The sequence below is a fragment of the Mustela putorius genome, unplaced genomic scaffold (assembly GCF_011764305.1).
Source record: "Mustela putorius furo isolate JIRA1106 unplaced genomic scaffold, ASM1176430v1.1 tig00000129_pilon_pilon_pilon, whole genome shotgun sequence".
NCBI classification, from domain to species: domain Eukaryota; kingdom Metazoa; phylum Chordata; class Mammalia; order Carnivora; family Mustelidae; genus Mustela; species Mustela putorius.
In genome coordinates this window covers 18,718,269-18,736,101 of record NW_025421290.1, presented here as the reverse complement: position 1 = coordinate 18,736,101, position 17,833 = coordinate 18,718,269, and the positions used below count along the sequence as shown (strand labels likewise).

The 17,833-nt window shown below is 32.7% G+C and overlaps 1 protein-coding gene across 6 annotated transcripts in view; it reads right to left on the bottom strand.

Annotated features, from left to right (window-relative positions):
- The window catches only part of FUT8 (fucosyltransferase 8), a 294,755-nt gene that overhangs the window by 152,064 nt on the left and 124,858 nt on the right, over positions 1-17,833 (bottom strand). For 5 of the 6 annotated variants that reach the window (XM_045070563.1, XM_045070567.1, XM_004738949.3 and 2 more), the window contains one exon: positions 3,427-3,856. The exons of the other annotated variant lie outside the window; for it this stretch is intronic. In XM_045070563.1, the coding sequence (XP_044926498.1) occupies positions 3,427-3,629 (203 nt within the window). In that variant the 5' untranslated portion in view covers positions 3,630-3,856. The remainder of the gene's footprint in view (positions 1-3,426; positions 3,857-17,833) is intronic. 6 annotated transcript variants of the gene reach the window in all.

Sequence of the window (17,833 nt, the reverse complement as noted above, 5' to 3'; positions counted from 1 at the left end):
AAATAAGGACATGAAAAGAAGTGTTCAACATCATTAATCATTATGGAAACGCAAACTGAAACTACAGCGAGATAAGACTATGTATCTGTTAAAACAGCTAAAATAAAAATAACTTATAATAGCAAATACTAGCAAGAGTGAGAGCAACTGGAACTCTCAAGCTTTGCTGGTGGAAATGCAAAATGATATAGGAACATTAGAAAACATTGGAGCAACTGCAACTTCTTTAAAAAATTAAACATACACTAAAACGACCTAGCAATCCCCCTCTTAGATATTTACTCAAGAGAAATAAAAACTTAAATCGCACAAAAACCTACAAAGCAAATGCTATAATGGCTTTGTTCATAATTGCCAAAAACCAGAAACAACCCTAATGTGTTTCAACTGGTCAATATGTTTAAAAAAAAAAAAAAAAAAAAGACAACAACACTGTGATATGACCATACTATGAAACACTACTAAACAACACTGTGATATGACCATACTATGAAACACTACTAAGTATTAAAAAAGAATTAATGGGAAAAGGAAAAAGAAAAAAAAGCTACCAACCCATACAACAGTGTTAATGAATCTCAAGTACATTATAAATGAAAAAAGCCAGATTCAAGAGGCTATATGCCACATTATTCTACTTATATGACATTTTATAACAGAATAAAATACAGGACAGAAAACAAATCAGTACCAGGGACAGAAGATAAGAACAAAATCTCACTACAAAAGGGCACAAAAGAATTCTGGTGGGAGGTAAAATTCTTATATAATTTGACTGTGGTGGTAGTTACATGACTGTAAGCATCTGCCAAAATTCAGAGACCTATATGCTGAAAAAGTGAATTTTACTGTATAGCAATTATTCATCAATAATCAGAATTAAACACACACACAGAACAACCTCCCAAATATTCATTGTACTTAAATATTTGTATCCCTCAGAATAATGATTATTTTTCTAAATGTGTAGTATAATCAATAAAATTAGCAAATTCTAACTGGAGGATTGGTGGCTTTTAAAACTATTGTCCTAACTCTTAAACACTGTAATTTCAAGCTTCTTTCCAAATTCAATCCATATGCCTCATCTCAAAGAAATGGCCTAATTTTACAGACATATGAATTACTCCCTTTTAGTCTAGCTTATGAACACATTTTCTTCTGAGAAAAAGACTTAGCAAATTGGGTACAAAATGTTACAGTGAGAGGGAAAAATCACCAATGCCTTAGCACCTCTACTATTCTTCCTTTTATGCTGGGGGATCTAAATGTAATCCCTTTGGCTAAAACACAAATAGCCCTACCGGTAAAGTTGATGAAAAGGCCTGAGGAGGTTGTCTTTCCTAATGAGGGAAAAGAATTACTTATTTATTTTCCTAAAATTATCTATGTACAAAAATGGACTCAAGTCTGTTTTCAGATTGTATTTACAGTATTTCAGCATGACATACTGTCTCAGCTCTTAAAGTTGTCTTTACATTTGAATGCAGTAGTTCAGAATTTAATTTCAACACAAAAGAATACAAAGAAAGTGACTTAAGAGACCCAAAGATTATTCTGCAGAATAAACAACTATTATTAAAGGCATGCTTTCTTTGATACAATAAAAACAAGACACTTGGCAGTCAGAAATAAGTCGAATGAAGTCTCAGTATTGAAGTTGGAATGAGGAGAAAATAATAAATAATTTATGAGCCTGAATTGTTAAAAAGCAAAATCTTTCCCAAGGAGCAAAAATCCCAGGATGTAGAACAAGATTTTACTATAATTAAAGCACACTCCAAAAACAACTAGCACAGCAGCCACTCTTGATGATCTCTTACAGGAGACTTATAGTTGATATTTCTGAATCATTGACTTCTCTCTCGTTTCTCTTCACAGAGGCAATACACCTCATCAAAGTCTGGGCTTTTGAGTCATATTGCCAGGATACAAAGTAAGCTCCACCACTTGTAAAAGTATAACCTTGGGAAAAATTAAATTTCTTAATATTCCTTTGATTCCTCATCTGTAAAATCATTTAGGAAAACAGTACAAGCAACTCATAAGGAAATTTATGAAATTCAATGAGATAATCCATGCAAAGCCCTTGGCACAGTACCTGGCATATGATAAACTCTCCATCAGTGACAGCTATTACACTACCTCTAAACTATCAATCTTTGAATCTCATAACAAATCATCGAGTGAGACTTAAATGAAAGACCAACCTTCTCCATGATACTCCCAAGCTCCCACCCCAAAGGAAATAACATGATATATAAATTTAAGAAATTATCTGTCCACTTTCTAATCCCTGGTTACCTTATATTTTATCACATCGTACTACTACAAATGACAGGAATAATTTTTGATTCATTGTATAAAATTCTTAACACCTAGCTTTGCCTTTCATAGGACATAAAAGGGCCAAAATAATATTATGGTGAAGAAAGAAGTTGAGAGAAAGAAGTTCTAAAGAAAGAGTGCAAGGGCAGTGGTGGCAGAGAGGTGAGGGAATGAGAGAAGCAGAGAAGTCTTCTCTAAAGCCTCAAGAGTATGTGACACTGTCAACTATATTCTTCCTTCAGAGAATGCTCCTCAGCTTCCACAATCAAGCACTCTCCCTCTCTCCTTTCCCATCTATTCCAAATGCCCAAAGCACAACAGGATGTTTTCATTTCCACTCCTTCATTTGTTACTCAACAAGAAATGAACTCTGTGCTCTTTTTCTCTATACTACTTCCCTTAGGGTCAATTACTACCTCTAGAGTAATGACAACTCTTTACCTCAAATCTTCAAACTCTAGCTTGAGAAACAGCAAGCACTAAATAGTATAATTACCTTCATATATAAAGCAGAGAAATTAGAATTTAAGAATTATTTTTTCCCTGAAAATATAAGATTTTATTTTTCAAATCAGTTGATGCCTTCTAACATATACGTCACATTTTTTAACAGATTAGAAGTAGCAACAGCAACAATTTCCTAGATTCCAGATCCCGCTGTTTTAGCAATGAATTTTTGTTTCTCCATTTCAGTAAGTTATAGACTAACTCAGCCTCTCAAGTATTATAAATGTCTTTGTTATTGTCCATACAATAAAAATTTTAATATCTGCTAATTTAAATCATAAAGAATTTATATTTAATGTATCAAAATTATCAAAATGCTGAAGATAACTATAAATGAAATATAAAAACAAATTAAATGGCATGGTTTTTCTATACTAAAATTCATATGTAAAATAAGATTTGACCCTTGAAAAATTCTCTATGTTAAATATACAGAGATATCATTGGTATAAGAAGTATGTCACTAAAATATTTAAATGTCTGCAAAAATAGCAGTTTAAAGAAATCATTAAGTATTTTTTATTAGATGCATGAAGGCCTGCAACTAAAAACAAAGTTACAGGTCTCTTCCTTCAATTTTTTAGAACCTACCGGAGAGATTCAGCCATTCGCCTCAAGTCTTCATTTTGCTGTTTTAAGCGTTCAAGCTTTGCCAGAATCTTGGACAGTTCTCGGCTAGAGTGATCAGGGTGGTCATTATCTCGTACCAAGTGACCACCTATATAAAATAGCAAGGTCCCCCAGGCAAAAAGAATGAGCATAATCCAACGCCAGGAACCAGTCCATGGCCGCATTTTCAGATTTTCAACTCACTCCCCTGGCTTCCTGGAGCTCAAAGAATTGAAAACATCATAACTCTGTTTCTAGCTAGTGCAAAAATGGTTGCCTTCTGTTGTTTCAACACATGATGCTTCAGACAAACTCGTTGTCTCTGGCAGTCCTGTAGTGAATCTTTCAAAGAGATCTTCCTGGTGCTATGAGTAGGAAGCTTTATTGTCCTGTGCTTCATGGACTCTACATGCTGTGGAAAGAGTAAGAAATGTATTTAAATTATTTAGGATACGCAAAGTAGCATATGCTGAGATTCATGGAGTTAAAGGAAACATTGGTTTTGACTGGTCAATAGGCTGGCAAATAATCTAACAACCTAATAATAAGTAAAAAAGCAAAAACTTTTACATTTGCATGTTAAATGTTCCACCAGACAAATTAATTAGCTCTAAGCTTGGAAGTCCTCTAAGTGCCATCATCACTTTTCCTTCTTACATCATTGTGCAAAAGATAATACATGGAGATTAAAAGATTGTATCTTTGAATAAGCAATCAAAACCAAACAAACTATATACATATTTGATCCAATGTTTCCATTATCTCAAGCAGAACATGTTCTCATTCTCATAAGATCTCAGTTCTATCTCCCTCCATCTCACTGCTCAGCTGCCATGATACTACTACTTAACTCTGTAGGTGACAGGCAAATTGTCACTGATAAAATTCTAAAAGTGACATGTGTATTAGCTAAGCAAAGGTTACGGCATCCATTAAGCAGCTGGTAACTACTCCAAATATCACAAGCAAAGGTTCTTATAGATTAGGCTAGATTATCCCTTCCTTGAATTTATTTAAAAAATACCAATAACTGCAACATAAGTCTATACCAGTTATATCTTAGTCACTGTGCATCTTAAGTTACACATGCAAATGTTTTCTCAGGCTAGGCTGTGGGTTTCATTTGTCACCTCAGCATCAGGCTTAAAATTCCCTTTAGAAACAAAACAGGTTTTTCTGCAAAGAAAAAAATTGTAGGCAAAGATGTAATTTTAATGCCATTTGATAGTTCTGGAACTATGTAAGAGAAGTTGTATCTCCAGGCACAGAGTTCCTTGCAAAAAAAGAGAAAAGATAAGAAATAGTTTCTATATGGAAGACTGAATGTGATGAGCATTTGAGCATTAATTAAGCAGTTATTAAAGATTAGACAGAAAAGTTGGAGAAAAGGCCTCAAAAATTAGTACAGAGCTGTTATTTTCCTATTTTTGAACCTCAGATCTCACCTGTTTTTAAGTGCCCAAGTATTCAAAGAAAAGGAAATCTCTTCAAATAAGTGTTCTCTTTCCTTCCTATTCCTATGCTATTTTCTTCATTGTTATTGGTTTACACTAGTTAAAACACACAATGAAAAGAATTGCATTCACTGAGAATTGTTTGAAAACCAACTAAAAAGGCAATAATCCAAAAGAAAACTTGGCATTTTGTCTGTTGTTTTAATAACTATGCTTAAGCCTATTGAGAACATTCTTGTTAGTGACTCCACTGCTCATTCTTGTCCCTCTCAAAATCCTTGCCCAAAACCCTGTTCCTCTAATCTCAGGTAACCTCCTCTATTCAATAAAACATAAGAATTAAGGACTATTCAACATTTCAGGGTCAAAGACCAGTCATAAGATGTCATATATGGGAAAAGCAGATATTCAGGGCTTCCTGGTTAAAAAAGCAAATTAAATAAATAAATACATAAATACATAAATCCAGTCTAACGGCCTAAGGGGTGGACTTAATTCAGTAACTCAACAAAAGAAGCTTAGCTATTAACATTTAAGTTAATACCGTCTGTGACAATATATATAACATTGTAAATTGCTGTTATAACATATGCAAAAAAAAAACTATAAAATAGTCTAGTTAATTCTAAGCTATACCAGTAAGATATTAAATTTTTAAAGAAAGATTTTATTTATTTATTTGAGAGAGAGCGTGCACACACATGGGAGTGGAGGGTGGGAGGAGAAGGGAAAGGGAGAAAATCCCAAGCCGACTCCATGCTGAGTACAGACTCCCTGCTGAGTGCAGACTCCATGCGAGTACAGACTCATGCAGGGCTTGATCTCAGGACACTGAGATCATGATCGGAGCTGAAACCAAGAGCTGGATGCTCAAAACTAAGTCACCCAGGTGCCCCAAGATTTTAAATTTTTTAATCTTTGCCTTCATAGTAACAGTTAACTTAGAAAGATAACTCTGATAAACAAAAGAAAAGACAGCGTTCTAAAAAAGAATCATTTAAATAAAAAAAAATTTACTGCAACATTTTTTTAAAATTATAATACTCAAAGCCAGCAAAAATATAACTCAACTCAAACAGAAACAAAAGTCTAAAGAAACATAAAGTTGTTATACAAAATACTTTAAATTGTTATAAACTACCATCAGAAATAACGAAAATATTAAATTACTACATAATACGGGAGTTGTAAAAATACACTGAAAATTATTATAGGAGCAAAACCTTGTCATTTTCTTAATTAACAGCAGCAGCCCATTATTTGAACCATGCCTGTCAAAATGTAAACTCTATGACTTTTATCCATTTTGTTCACTGATGTATCCCAACATTTAGAGTAGTGCTTGGTGCTTAGTAGGTACTAGAAACATTTTTGAATAAATAAATAAATAAGAGAACATAATGATGTACATAATTCATGTACATCAGCTTCGACTGCATTTTATGCCCCACTTAAGAAAGCAAATCTGAATGCAGAAAGTAAGAGAGTACTATTACTATAAGGAAATGGTTAAAAAATAAAGTCATCCATAAGCTTTAGGATTTACTATTGTCAACACATACCTTACAATATACTCTCAAATAATTAAAATAAACTGGTTTAAAAGACCATAATACCAACTTATGGTACCCTTCAACCATAAGAAAATAATTTCTCTTTGTCTTATTTTCCTCATCTAAAAGATTCATTTTGCAAAGACAATGGGATGACTGAAGAAAGTATGTACAGATCTTGATATGAAAACCACTCAATTTATCTGTGAAAAAATTTATTAGTGAAAATATTTCAAATTTATTAGTAAAAATATTTCAACATTAACTACATAAACTAATTTCTAACTAAAATTTATACAGCAGTGTTTGCTGAGATTTCTTCTAGGAGTGGGCTGTTTTCTTTTTAAGAATTTATAAACTCATTCCTGTTTGAGATTCACATACCACCTTTCATCAGCAGAATACATATATATGTATATATATGTATATACATATACATGCATGTATATATTGCAGAATACTAAATGGATTGACATGTGGCAGGCTTTCTTCCACAAATTTAATTAGTGATACCACTTTTTTTAGGGTAGTGGGTATTTAAATGGTTTTTGGTTTTGTTCTTTGTATTTACAGAGAATCTTTGGGTTATATTTGCTTAATGTCTCTGAAATATAAAATATATATAATTTTTCAAAGTAATTTCTTGAATCTGAAAGCTAAAGTATATAATCAGTAAAACTGAGAGCTTTAATAAAGTTACTGTGAGGCTTAAATGGTGTTAATATATAATGTACTTATATTGCTTGGCACGTAAGAGGTGCTCAATAAAAGGTCATAGTATTTTAATGTTAATAAGATATGGAGATTTAAAATATAAATATAGAATAGGCAAAGCCTGGACTAGAATCTTTGCTCTGCTACATCACAGCAAGGTAACCATACTCAAGTTCAATTTCTTTATCTGTAAAATGGATATAATACATACTACCTTTCCCATAGACTACTAGAAAAAGCTTAGATAAAACAATCCATAGGAAGCAGTTAGCATACCAGTAGCAAATTATTATTATACTACATATATTAATGCTGTTATTTTATAGACCCATTTATAAGATTTTACATAATTTATATACCACGTATTATTATAGGCAGTTCCTAAAATGGCTGCCAAGAATCCCCGTGTCCTGTGCTCCAGCCTTGTGTAATCTCCTCCTCCTGAGTGTGGGTTGGACCTAGTGATTCTCTTCTTGAATAGAATACAGCAAAAGTGATATGATTTTACTTCTGAGATAAGGTTATAGAAGACTGATACTTCTATCTTGCTTATTCTCTCATTACTCTGAAGCTGCCATAGGAAAAGGCCCATGTGGAATGGAACAGAATCTGCCGATGACCATATAAGTAAGCTTGAAAATGGAATCTGCACCAGTCAAGTCTTGATGTGACTGAAACTTGGCCCACATTTTGATTTCAGGCTTTTGAAAGACCATAGCCAGAAGATCTAGCTAAGCCATGCCCAGATTCTTAAGCAACAAATAACAATTGTTTTTAAATGACTTAGTCTTAGGGTGATTTGTTACGTAACAATAGATAAATAGTATATGTGCCTACTTCCTACTGGCGCTGAGTGCCTGGTCATCAGTTCATGTGTTATTCTTTCGGTCTCCAGCAAGCTGTACAAAATCTAAGGCACAGAGTGGGCGTTCAAGATGCCAGACAGAACTTAATCAATCACATTTTCTTATATATCCTGCTCACACATCTTACAAATACTATAAAAACTAAACTCAATTTAGAACAAATAAATAGTTCAATAAATAAAATTGTAATTATTAGTTAAACGCTATATTGGAAGACTAAAGGCATTTTTATTGTTTGCCAACCAGCATTCTACTTTTAACCATGAAAGAGTAACTGGTACTAGACTTGTGCTCACTAAAAATGTTAAGTATTTAGAAAATCTGTTTTCAAGATTGGGCAATAGCTAGACAACACTGTGACATTTGAGATAAGGTTAACAATCAAAGGTAAATCCTATAATCACTCCTGCTTTCCCCCTAAAATTTACTGAACACCAACACAAAAGTGGAGAACCCAGGCAAAGCAAAACTGTCTTCCCGAAGTGATGTTAGACACTAAAGTTAAGACGTTTAAGGAGAACATCTACATCTATATATTGAAGAGGAGGGAGCTGCCTAGAGAAAAGGATCCAAAAATGTATATAGGATACTAAGCTCTGCATGTAGAAGACTTTATGAGGCTCGCAAAGAAAAATTATCAAGAAAAAATAAATACTTGGTAACTGAAAAGTGAATATGTCTCAGAATTGTATAAAGGGGAAAACCTGTGAGTTCCAACCAAAAACAATGAAAATGCCACATAGAAAACCTGGTGCATTCAGTAGAAAGCCAGGAAATAAAACATCTTAGAAGTTAGGGTTGGCATATAAATACAATGGAATATTAGGTAGCCATCAAATATTGATATCTTGCCATTTGCAACAACATGGATGGAAGTAGAAGGTATTATGCTAACACATAAATAAGTCAATCAGAGAAATACAATTATCATATGATCTCTCTGATATGCAGAATTTAAGAAACAAGGCAGAGGATTAAAGGAGAAAAGAGGAAAAAAATGAAACAAGACAAAACCAGAGAGGGAGACAAACCTTAAGAGACTTAATCTTAGGAAACAAACAGAGTTGCTGGAGGGGAGGACACTGAGGGGATGGGGTGCCTGGGTGACAGACATTGGGGAAGGTGTGTGTTGTGTAAGACTGATGAATCACAGACCTGTATGCCTGAAACATTATATATTAATAACTTTAATTATATATTATATATTATACATTATATATTAATAACTTTTAAAAAGAAAATAAAAAGTAAATAAATTTTTTAAAAAAGAAGTTAGGGTTAAGTAAGCCCTAGAGCAGGGATCAGAAACTTTTCTCTAAGGAGCAGGATAATAAATATCATAAGCTACGTGAGATACATACAGTCTTTATCACATATTTTTCACTTTTATTTTTGTTTCTTTACAGCCCTTTAAGAATGTAAAATCCATTCTTACCTCAAAAGCCATACAAAAACAGGCTATGGACCATATTTAGCTCATAAGCCAGAGTTTAATGACTCTAGCCATAGAATTAAGAAGAAGCTAAGGAAAGCTAGAACAAAACTTAAAAACAAGCTACAAAAGGATCAAGGTGATCTAAAAGTAAATTAAATGCCTAGCAAAACAAAATTCAATATTCTTTCAAGAAAGACAAAATAGGGACGCCTGGGTGGCACAGTTGGTTAAGCAGCTGCCTTCGGCTCAGGTCATGATCCCAGCGTCCTGGGATCGAGTCCCACATCGGGCTCCTTGCTCAGCAGGGAGCCTGCTTCTCCCTCTGCCTCTGCCTGCCATTCTGTCTGCCTGTGCTTGCTCTCTCCCCCTCTCTCTCTCTGATAAATAAAATCTTAAAAAAAAAAAAAAGAAAGACAAAATAAACTTCACTCTCTCCAGCTACTAATCAAAAATTAGAAAGAACACTGAAAGAGATTATCTTGTGAGGCAGCCATCCAAGACCTAGTAAAGGCTAAGGATGGACTAGAATACTGAGCAAACTTAGCAGTCCGGACCTCATGCTAAGAATGAGGTAACAGCATTCCACTACTCCAAGAATTTTAAGTTTCTGACTCAGTGAAGGTAACAATTGCAAAAACAACAACAACAATGAAAATCACTGACTAGAATGACTCCATCCCCATCCATATATAAACAATCAGATCATAAACAATTTCTCAAAAAGAAAAATACCCATTTCTGGGCATAAATACTATTGACCTCAGTCTTTACAGCTCTGTACTTATAATGTCTGGCATGCAATAAAAAATCACGAGACACATAAAAAAAAAAAAAAAAACAAGAAATAACAAACCATTTTTAAGAGATAAAGCAAGCACACCAGAACCAGACCCATAATGAACTAGATGTTAGAACTATCAGACAGAAAATTCAGAATAATTATAACCAATATATTAAAAAGTCTAAAGTATGGACAACATACATGAACAGATGGAGGATTCAGCAGATAAAATGCCAAATTAACAAAAATAAAATATCAGAGGACCTCCAACAGGCTTATCAGAAAACTGGACAAAAGTTAAAACTAATCAACAAACATGACAAGAGGACATTAGATACTCTCCAAAATAAAGCTCGAAAAGGAAAAAAAAAAAAAAGACTGCAAAAAAAAAAAAAAAAAAAGAAGGAATTCAAAATCTGTGGGAGTACTGATTATCAAATGATCTAACACATATATAACAAGAGTTCCAGAAAGAGAGGAGAGAAAATGAGGCAGAAAATATATTTTCTACAATCAATGGATGATAAACCACAAATCCAAGAAATGCAGAGAACTACTAGTAGGATAAATTTAAAATGTAGGGAAAGCTGCTGAAAACAAAGATAGAAAATCTTATAGGCAGCTGGGGGAAAAATTACATACAGATAAACAGAGAATGAGAACACATCTCTTGTCAGAAACAACGTTAGCCAGAAGACAATGAAGCAACAGCTTTAAAAATACTGAGTAGAGGGGAAGGGAGTGGGGATAGTGTCAAATTATAATGTGAAAATATCTTTTTTTTTTAAATTTATTTGACACAGAGAGAGAGAGAGAGAGAGAGAGAGAGAGATGTCACAAGCTGACAGAGAGGCAGGCAGAGAGAGAGGGGGAAGCAGGTTTCCTGCTGAGCAGGGAGCCTGATGTGGGACTCCATCCCAGGACCCTGGGATCATGACCTGAGCCGAAGGCAGAGGATTAACCCACTGAACCACCCAGGTGCCCCGAAAATATCTTTTAAAAACAGTCATTTCCAGGAAAAAACAAATGCTGAAAAATACTCTGTGTTAGCAAAACTGCACTATTAAAAAGAAATAGTTAAATGAAGTACACTGTAGTAAAGTTCTCACTGCACATTAGATTGATAAGTTAAAAATGTATATCATAAGTCCTAGAGCTGTGCTGTCTGCTTCAATAGTTACTTGCCACATGGAACCACTTAAACTAGAATTAACATTAAATATTTATTCTCAGTCACAGTAGCCACATTTCAAATGTTCAATAGCCACTTGTGCCTATGGCTACCATTATGAATGGTGCAGATATAGAACATTTCCATCATCTCATTAAGTATAACATTTCCCCAGAGCAACAATTTAGAAAATAAAAATAAGTATAAAATTTAGAAAATTATAGAAAATAGAAAACTACTATAGAAAATAATTATAGAAATTTATAATATTTAGAAAATAAAAATAAGTATAAAAAATTCAAAAACATGATAAAAATTAAATCATAATTCAAAATACAAAACAGAAAGGATATACATAAGATATATGATATAGATCACCACTCTAGGATTTCTGAGAGGAGAGAATTTAGTATCTTGAGAAGACAGGGGAAAGTTTCATAGCTGCAGTAAAGAAGGGAGCACATCTGAGAGACGGCATGAGTAGTTTACCTTCTAAATAAGCTACTTCACTTAGTGTAGCGATTTATACATTACGCTCTATTTATTTTAAAATATATGTGTGGTTTTAATCAACATTTGTAATGGACAACATGTGGAACAAATTTACCATGTACTTCACCTAATTTTATACAGCACCATGATTCACTCACTCATTCATTCGAAAAATACTTAGTAAGTTCCTATCCTATAAAAGACTCTGTCCTAGGCACTGGAGTTGTACCAGTGAATAAGACAAATGAGAATCTCTGCCCTCAAGCGGTGATATTCTAGAGGATTCTAATTGCAAAGGGAAGTAATTCCACAGATACAACCTCAAAAAAGCCTCTTCTTGCAGAAACTAACATACTGAGTGATACAGTGAGAAATTGAATATAAACTATATCAACTGATTTCAAAAACACAATTAATCATTCTGTGAAAAACAACAAATGCAGTACCACTTATAACTGTCAAATTGACTGTTCTTATATCTAACAAGAAAATGACCAAAGCTACTTCCTTTAGCATCTGACTATGTGGAAATGATGTTTCCAAGAATCACATTCAAGTGGCTTCACTTTAATGCTAAGGGCAAAAGACGAGGATATAACAATATTCTACAGAACTAACTGACTACGAGTCAGAATAAAGACTTGTTCTGCTATGAACGATGTTCATAAGAAGATGGTCTTCTAATCTCAAAAATAATTCAGCACTCATTTAATATAAGTATGTATACACTTATACACTATGCAAAGGGAAATATGGCATTATACATCAAGTATTTCTGTAAAAACATCCCTTTTGATGAGAATTCCACTAGCAGAAATTTATACCAAGATGTGTTTTAACATATGAACAAAATGCATTTTACAAAGCTACTCATCACAACGCTTTATGCAATAGCTCCAAAGTAGAAAAAAATAATAATTGCACATCAACAGAAATATGGTTTAATAAACTGTGAATTACTGTTACCCCCAAAACTGATTTTACCATGATGTCAAAAAGGAGGAAAATGTGACTCAGAGCCAATAAGAAAATCAGTCAATTTAAAACAAACCCCTAAGACAGAGGTGATGAAGGTAGACAAAGAAACTAAAACAATTACAAAAAATATATACTAAGATTTAGATTAAAAAATCAATATACTGAAATAAAACAAATAAAAGCTACAACAAAAGTGCAACTTCTATAAGTAAAAAAAAAAAGGCTGAAAGTTTAAAAAATTTTCTGGAAAGGATTAAAGAACAGATTAAATACTATAGAGGAAAAGGTCAATGGACATGAGGACAGAGCAATAAAAAAAATCCTCAACACAAGGAAAAGAAAATTTGTAACCCATAAAGTGACAAATGGTAACTAGACTTATTGTGGTAGTCATTTCACAATATGCACAAATATCAAATCATAATGTTATATGCCTAAAACTAATACATTACATATCAATTTTATTTATTTATTTATTTATCTATTTATTTATTCATTTTTAGCATGTTTGGTTAGCCAACATATAGTATGTCATTAGTTTTTGATGTAGTATTCAGTGATTCATTAATTGTATATAATAATTTTTTAAAATTAACCAAAGATAAAATTATCTAGGAAAAAAATCTGAAGGAGATTTGATAAAAAAGAAAATTTTAAAGTAGCCATTTTATAGCACTTATCTTTAGATATTATGGTATTTTATAGCTTTCCCCACAGCTGTATCATCATACAGTAGCCATCATCATGAACTAAAAATTTGTTTAGGTGAAAAACTCAAATAAATGTCATCCAACATCATTAGCAAGAGCAATTTACATCATTAGTTTCAGGGCCAGGGAAAAATCTATGGGCATTTCCCCATTTTGACATTCAGCTTGAAAAAGGACTTCTCAGAACAAAATCTGACATTAAACTTAAAGTAATGTATACTGAAAATATGCTTAGTTTTAGGCACATGCAGAATTTCCAAAGTATTTTAAAATACAAATAAAGTCATAATTTAAAGGGGAAAAATAGTCATGGAAAAAGTACATATATGGTAAAAATAATTTCAGGGGGCTTCTTAGAAAAAGTACAAGCTAGTGGATAATGAAACAACATCTTTTAAAGTTGCTGAAATTTAAAAAAAAAAAAAAAAAAAGGGCCAAACTACACTTTGCTATCCAGTAAAAATATTTTTTTTAAAAAAAGCAGTTTTCTGTGAACTTAAGTTTTCACTTAATGTGGGTAAATACCTAGAAGTGGGACTGTTGTGTCCTAAGGAAAGTGTATGTTTATTTAAAATAAAAAAATGTGACACTATACTCCAAAATGGCTGCTCATCCTGAGTTATCACCGGCAATGAATGTGAATTCTTGTTACTCCACAATCTCTCCAGGACTCGATATTGCTAATTTTTTAAAGCAATTAAAATAGCTATAGAGTGGTATCTTGATGTAGTTTCAATATGCATTCAATTTCCCTAATAACAAACTGATATTAAGCAAGTGATTATCTTTTTCTTGTACTTATTTGCCATTCATATATCATCTTTGGTGAAGTGTCTATTGTGATCTTTTGCCATTTTTATAATAGAGTATTTGTTTATTGTTGAGATTTAAGAATTCTTTCCCTATCTAAATACAAATATTTTATCAGATAAGTTATTTTTCAAATATTTTCTCCCAATCTGTGACTTACCTTTCTTTTCATTCTCTTAACAGTGTCTTGCACCTAAGAAGATTTTAAATTTTTTGATGAAATGTGATTTATTCTTTTTTTCCATAATTGCAGTTTTGGTGTTATGGCTAAAATACAAATCCCAAATCCATGGTCACATTTTCTCCTATGTTTTCTTAAATAAGTTTTAGTTTTAGGATTCAAAGTTAAAACTACATTTACCCAGTACTGCCACTCCTAGGTATCAACCCAAGAGAAGTGAAAGCTTATGTTCTCAATAAAACTGATACTTACATGTTTATAGCAGTTTTACATATAATAGGCAAAAATGGGGGGAATAAATTGAGATGGCCTTTAATTTAACTCTGATATGTCAAAAACAATGGAATATTGCTCAGCAGTAAAAAGGAATGAGCTAGGGGCACCTGGATGGCTCAGTGGGTTAAGCATCTGCCTTTGGCTCAGGTCATGATCCCAGGGTCCTGGGATCGAGCCCCATATTAGGCTCTCTGCTCAGCAGGCAACCTGCTTCCCCTCTCTCTCTCTCTCCTGCCTCTCTGCCTACTTGTGATTTCTCTCCCTCTTTGTCAAATAAATAAATAAAATCACTTAAAAAAAAAAAAGGTATGAGCTATTGACCCACTGATTCATCAAAATGGATGAATCTTTAATATATTTTGCTAAGTGAAAGAAGCCAGAATCAAAAGCTGAATATCATGTGATTCATTTATTTAACATAATGAAAGATGGAAAACTAGGATGAAAAAGGGATCAGTGGGGGCACCTGGGTGGCTTGGTGGGTTAAAGCCTCTGCCTAGGGTCCTAGGGTCCTGGGATCAAGCCCCGCATGGGGCTCTCTGTTCAGCGGGGGGGCCTGCTTCCTTCTCTCTGACTGCCTCTCTGCCTATATGTGATCTCTGTCTGTCAAATAAATAAATAAAATATTAAAAAAAAAAAAAAAGAAAAAGGGATCATTGGTAGCCAAGGCTCAAAGATGCAAGGAAAGGTGGATTAGAAAGAGGCTGCAGGGGAAATTTTTACAATGATGGAACAATTCAAAAAGGTACTGAAGAAGGGTATAAATCTTCATGATATTCATCTGCAAACCCCTAACTCCATTCTAATAATGAGAAAGATAAGATACTAGACAAACCCAAACTGATCGGGATGTACTCTTCAAAACTAACAAGATCATTAAAAAACATGAAACAAACAAGAAACTATCAAAGATCTGAGAAGACCAAGGAGACATAATGACTATATGCAACATGATATCCTGGATTAGATCTCAGAAGAGAAAGGGACGCTATGGAAAAACTGGTGAAATCTAATATGATCTGTAGTTTAGTTAATAATATTGTGCCACTGTTAATTTATTTGTTTTGACAAATTACCATGGCTATGTAAGATGGGAAACCTGGAATAGTGTATATGGAAATTCTCCATACTTTCTTTGCAAATTTTCTGTAATTCTAAAGTCACTCCAAAATAAAAAGTTATTTTTTTTTTAAGATAAAGGCAAAACAAATACATTTTCAGAAAACAAAAGCTGAAAGAACTTGTTGGCAGCAGATACCACCAAAGACACATGTAAAAGGATGCTTATCAGGCTGATTATAGATGGAAATGTGAATATAAACAATGGATTCAAACAGACATATTAAATATATGGTAAATATAAATGAAACCTCATTTTAATGTCTTCTAAAATAAATTTTAATCTTTAAAACTAAAGTAATGACAAGGTATTATGGGACATGTAACAATGTTATGAAACATATGACAATAATAAAAGATGACAGGCAGAAAAAGGAAAGATATTACTTTAAAGTTCCTACATTATCCTTCAAGAGGTATGACAGCATTTGAAAGTTTGGTGAAATAGGTAAAAATTCAAAATAGGCAAAATACCAATGAAATATAAAACAGATAAGCAATAGAAATAAACACAATAAAACCAAAAACAACCCCCTAGAATAGACCTATAAAATTGAGATTTCAGCTGACCTAATCAATGGGGGAAAATAAGACACAAATTGCCAAATTAGGAAGGAAAGAGGGAGAATCACTATAGATGCTACAAAAAGATGATAAGGGAATATTGTCAACAAATACAAAGCCAGACCTGAAACTGGCAAATTTTTTAAAAGAAATAACCAAAGCTCAATCAAAAAGAAACAGACAATCTAAATAGCTATAGCATTTATAGCTATAGGCTATAGGCTCATAAACATTAAAGATGTTGAATCTGTATTTATAAATCTTGCCAAAAGAAAACTCCAGGCTCATATGGCTTTATGTGTGAATTCTACCAAACATATTTATAGAAGACATAACAGTAATTTTTCATAAATTTTTCTAGAAAAGAAAAAAGGGGAAAAAAGTTTGACAGTCTCATAAAAGCTAAATATATATTTGCCATATAACTCAACAATTCCACTCTTAAGTATTTATAAGGGAAATGAAAACATATGTTCATACAAGGACTTGTACAAGAACATCCACAGCTGCTTTATTTATAAGAGCCAAAATTTTGAAAAAACCCAAGTATCTACCAACACATGAATGGATAAACAAATTGTGACTTATTCATATAATAGGACATTATTCAAAAGTAAAAAGGAACAAACTACTAATATATACAATATAGATCAATCTCAATAACATGCCAGGCTAATGACACCAGGGATAAAAAACATACACATTGATATGAAATTCTAGACCAAAGTAATTACTACAAAGGGCCAGGGATTGACTAAAAAGAGGAATGACAGCTACATGAAGGTATGTATTTGAGAAAAATCATCTAACTGTACACTCAATATGGGTACATTTTATTGATATAAATTATGCTTCAATACAGTTGAAAAACATTTTAAGAGAAAGTTTAAAACTATCTCCATTTTTTAATGTAATTGAGAATGTCAATAATTGAGTGCTGCTAATTCATTAAATGACTAAATTATGTGTTTGCATCTTGAGTTTCAATGAGTTTTTTCACCAAATCACTGCACATTGTTTTATGAAAAAATTCCAAAGGTAATTATTCTTTAGATATAATAAACTTCAATCCAAATGTTAATGCAAAAATTGTATTTTGTATCATTTCAAAATAGTTAAGAATCAACTCAAATAACTAGTAATATAATTAATAAATCATAAACTGTGTTCAGTCTTCTTAGTAGCCTAACCTCCTCCAAACAAAATAAATAATCACAAATACTCAAATGATGAGTCCCTAAATTACACACTAGTTATTATTATTATAAAATATATAGTTCAGAGA